The sequence below is a fragment of the Mus pahari genome, chromosome 8, assembly GCF_900095145.1.
Source record: "Mus pahari chromosome 8, PAHARI_EIJ_v1.1, whole genome shotgun sequence".
NCBI lineage: Eukaryota > Metazoa > Chordata > Mammalia > Rodentia > Muridae > Mus > Mus pahari.
This window is the reverse complement of record NC_034597.1, coordinates 49,079,055-49,083,201: the sequence shown is the minus strand read 5'-3', so window position 1 is coordinate 49,083,201 and position 4,147 is coordinate 49,079,055. Positions and strand designations below refer to the sequence as shown.

General features: G+C 45.8%; 1 protein-coding gene across 1 annotated transcript in view; it reads left to right on the top strand.

Annotated features, from left to right (window-relative positions):
* Window positions 1-1,081: 1,081 nt before the first annotated feature.
* The window catches only part of Micu2 (mitochondrial calcium uptake 2), an 83,855-nt gene continuing 80,789 nt past the window's right edge, over window positions 1,082-4,147 (top strand). Inside the window, exon 1 of the mRNA XM_021202885.2 lies at window positions 1,082-1,304. Within this exon, the coding sequence (XP_021058544.1) occupies window positions 1,095-1,304 (210 nt within the window). The 5' untranslated portion in view covers window positions 1,082-1,094. The remainder of the gene's footprint in view (window positions 1,305-4,147) is intronic.

The following is a 4,147-nucleotide window of genomic DNA, read 5'->3' as shown; positions in this document are numbered from 1 at the left end:
TTCTGGACTCTGGGGGCACCCACCCATATGTGGCATCCATACACAGATGCATATTCATAAAAAAATAAGTCTTGATAAATAAATATAAAGGGCACTTAGCTGTAAAAATGGAGATCTGTTAAGGGTGAGCATGTACACATATTCTTTCCCTTTTTACTTTTGACACAGGATTTCACTGTGTAGTCATGGGTGGTCTGGAACTCACTGCGCAGACCAGAGGTGGGAAAACAACTTATACGAGTCTCTTCTCTGATTTCCAACTCAGATGGTCAGGCTTGGCATGAAGTACCTTTATCCACTGAACCAACTGTCTCAAGTGACTCACTATAGCCAGGCATGTGACATTTGGGGCAAATATAATATTGTCAATATTTTCAGCCCCTTACCCTAGGGTAAGCCTCTTTGAGGATGAAATTCTACTGTTGCATCACGCCCACAGTGGCTATACCCAGCACCCCCTGCCGCTTACTGTTAGAAGTGTTTCCCTCTCCAGATCTAAATGTGACCACTTACAACTGACATAGGCTTTCCCGAGAGAGCTAAAGATGCTATGTTTAAGTCTATCGACTGAAAAGCCATGCTAAATCTAATTTGATTCCGCATTTATCATCAACACACTTCTGATTTATTCCCTATTCTTAATCTAGTTTGTCCGATATATTCCACCCAGTACCTATTACCCTTCTTTTAGTTTAATTTCATAGGGGGTGATGTTAGAGGCCAGAAGGGGGCGCTGGATGCCCTGGAGCCGGACTTATCTGTGGCCTTAAGTCTCCGGAAACCAGCTGTGGTACTCTGGAAGGGCAGCACGCACCCTTAACCCCTGAGCCATCCCTGCAGCCCCCTCTTGGACCACAGGGGTGCCCTGGACCTGTTTGGACTGTTTACCAGCTAACTCATGTCCTTTGCCTTTTAAACTGTCACCCGAGCCGAGGGTCACCTCAAAACCAGGCTTGAACTTCGAGGAAGCAGCCACACCTAGCAACACACGCGCAGAGCACGGTGGAGGCTGACGAGCTCTCGCGAGAGCCCGACTCTGTTCTCGGGCAACAGAAGGTGTGGGCGGGGCGCGACGCTCGGGCGCTTCCGCAAAGATGGCGGCGGCTGCGGGGAGAAGCGCTCGGCTGGCGGCCTGGGGCGAAAGACTGCTGCGCGGGCTCGCGGCCGGCCGACGAGCTGTGCCGTCTCGCGGCCCTCTCGCAGCGGCTGCGGCCGGCGTGGCCCTGGCAGGCGCCGGAGCGGCATGGCATCACGGCCGCGTGAAAGCCGCCGCGCGCGAGGGCACCCGTGCGGTGTCGGCGCAGGTACGGCTCAGCCCAGCTCCGCCCTCAGGCGCCCCTGGGAGGGGGGCGGAGGCACGGGAGACCCCAGGCGGCTGACGAGAGCCTGGTGGGCCTGGTGGGGCGGGGCGGGAAAGAGGCCCCGCCCGGGATGCGTGTGGGCGTGGCTGGGGCACGCCTCTGCCCTCCTGGTGGATGGAGAAGGGGCCTTGAGGTCTGCGAGGGGCTGGGCACCCCCTGCCTCCCCGGGAGGCGCCTTAGTTAACCTGCTTCGTTAAAGGGTGCCCTGGTCGCTTCTTTTTGTTGAGAAGGGAGGCGTCGAACTACTGTGTGATCGATCCAGTCTAGAGAATATCAACTCTAAAAGTTAAACAGTTGATAGTTGCAGATTTTATCAGTTCCAATGACAACTGTTACATAAGTCGAAACCTTAATGTTTTAGTGGACCCCGCCTACGCGGCAAAACAAGTTTTCCCAAACCTGGGCTGTCAGGATGCAAATGTTTTAAGTACCCTACTTCAAGATGAACCTTGGAAAGTTTGAATGTACTCCCTAAGATTTTTATAGAGAGAGGCATTTCAGTGTTTTGGGTTTTAGGGTTTTTTAAATGAAAATCGCTAGGTTTCTGTTACCTAGTTCTAGTGGGAAAACTCAAGAAACATTAAAATACAGCAAAAAGAAAAGCATACCTTACAGATTAAAGGTTGGTAAATGTTTGATTATTGAACAATTGATACAAACATTGACTCCAACCTCACACCACATCAAAGGTGGAAAAAACTACACAAGCATTATAGACTTCTTTTTAACGTTTTCTGTGATTTATTTTCATTTTATATGTATAAGTATTTTGCCTGCGTGAATGTGTGTACACTGAATGCAGATCTGATGCCCAATTACCATAAGACTGAATTGGACCCCTAGAACTAGTGTTAAAGGTGATCCTAAGGGACCATATGAATGCAAGGAACTGAACCTGGGCCCTCTATAAGAGCAGTAAGTGCCCTTAACCACTGAGCCATCTCTCCAGTCCTAACATTTTTGTTCATCCTATATCAGACAAATTTATTGTTCATTATTGGTTTATCTGTTTGCATATTCAATTCCATCCTATTCAGAACCTTAGGTGAGTCCCCCCCTGTGGTATTTTACTTTAACATCCAAAACTACTAGGGCCTAGGATAGTAAACTCACTTTTTTTTCCCCCTTTTTTTTTTTTTCCTGGTGTTGAGTTTCCAATATAGTAGGCAAGTGCTCTACTACTGAACTACATCCCAGCCCTCCACATTTAAAATTTTGTAATATAGAGCCACCTTAGTCACATTCCATGACCTGTTATTAACTCAAAAAACTTCAGCCAGTGACTCACTCACTGTCTAGGAACCAATTTAATTCCCACCCACATTCCCTCCACAGTTTATAAGCTGATTTCGCCTCCTTTGAGTTCTAAGGTTTTTCTCTGGTTTCATTTGTGTTCTGGCTCCCTTGTAGCCTCTTTTCCCTTTAAATTAGTAACTTCAGCTTACCCTTCACACCATTGTGGTATTTTGAGTCTTTCCTCACTTAGCCTGCTCTTTCTCTGCAATTTTGTAACCTTCCACCTAACTAAAGAAACAGAGAACCATTATCAATTGTTTTATAAGTTCTGTTGACACAAGTCGGCTTGGTCTGCTCTTTGGACTAATTGAAAACCCGGGTTTTTATGCTTTTACTCGTACAGCGAACATTCCTTCCTCTACAGTGGCTGAAAACCACTGCATTCAGCATTACTGTATTTTGAAAACTCCCCCTCTAGGGCAGTAATTTGAATGTATTTTCCTAAAGGGGGGCACCTATTAAGCCTTTGACACCGTTTGGTCAAATGAGTGCATACAGCTTTATTTTACTGCATATATGTGGACCTAGTAGAATAATGACAATAGCCTTCATTTTCATTCATCACGCTAACTAATTTTTCCAGTAAAAATGAAGAACTGGTGTTGATGGTGCCCTAATCTTTTCTGTTTTCCCCTGTGACCAACAGTTTGTGATTTGTGTGGGTCAGCAGTAGACATTCAGATCAGAAAGCAGCTAACAGGTTGTAACCCATCTTTCCATCATAATTATTGAAGTCCTGTGTACCAAGACTGCATGCAAAGAGTATTAGACGGCTTAAGTCTAACAGCAGAGGGCAATTTTAATACAATATTGTAATGCTGGCTGCCGTTGGAGAGTTCTAGAAGAGCAGCCAGCACACTCCTGGTTTCCTGAAGGGATGAGAAATAAATGGTCATCCTAGAACTGCTTGGAAGTCATTTGGCAGAAAAAGGGTGTAGGTAATTGGAATATCTGCTCAGAGATCTACAAGAAAGTTTAATTCAGCAAAAATGTGAGCTATGAGACTGGTGTGTGCATTGACCTGTAATCCTGTAATATCATTAAATCACCTAAGCCATATGAGTGGGACTTCTTATCTTTTATTTTTTAATACTTTGCATAACTTTATTTTTTTTGAAGTTCAATAGTTTGAATATATTTTGAATATTCCATTAAAACTAGTAACCACAGTCACCATATCCTCCCCTTAACTACATTTTTTAAAGATATTTTCTTTATTTACATTTCAAATGCTATCCCAAAAGTTCCCTATACCCTCCTCCACCCCCCACCCCCCGCCCTGCTCCCCTACCCACCCACTCCCACTTCTTGGCCCTGGCATTCCCCTGTGCTAAGTCATACAAAGTTTGCAAGACCAAGGGGCCTCTCTTCCCAATGATGGTCGACTAGGCCATCTTCTGCTACATATGCAGCTAGAGACACGAGCTCTGGGTTACTGGTTAGTTCATATTGTTGTTCCACCTACAGGGTTGCAGACCCCTTCAGCTCCT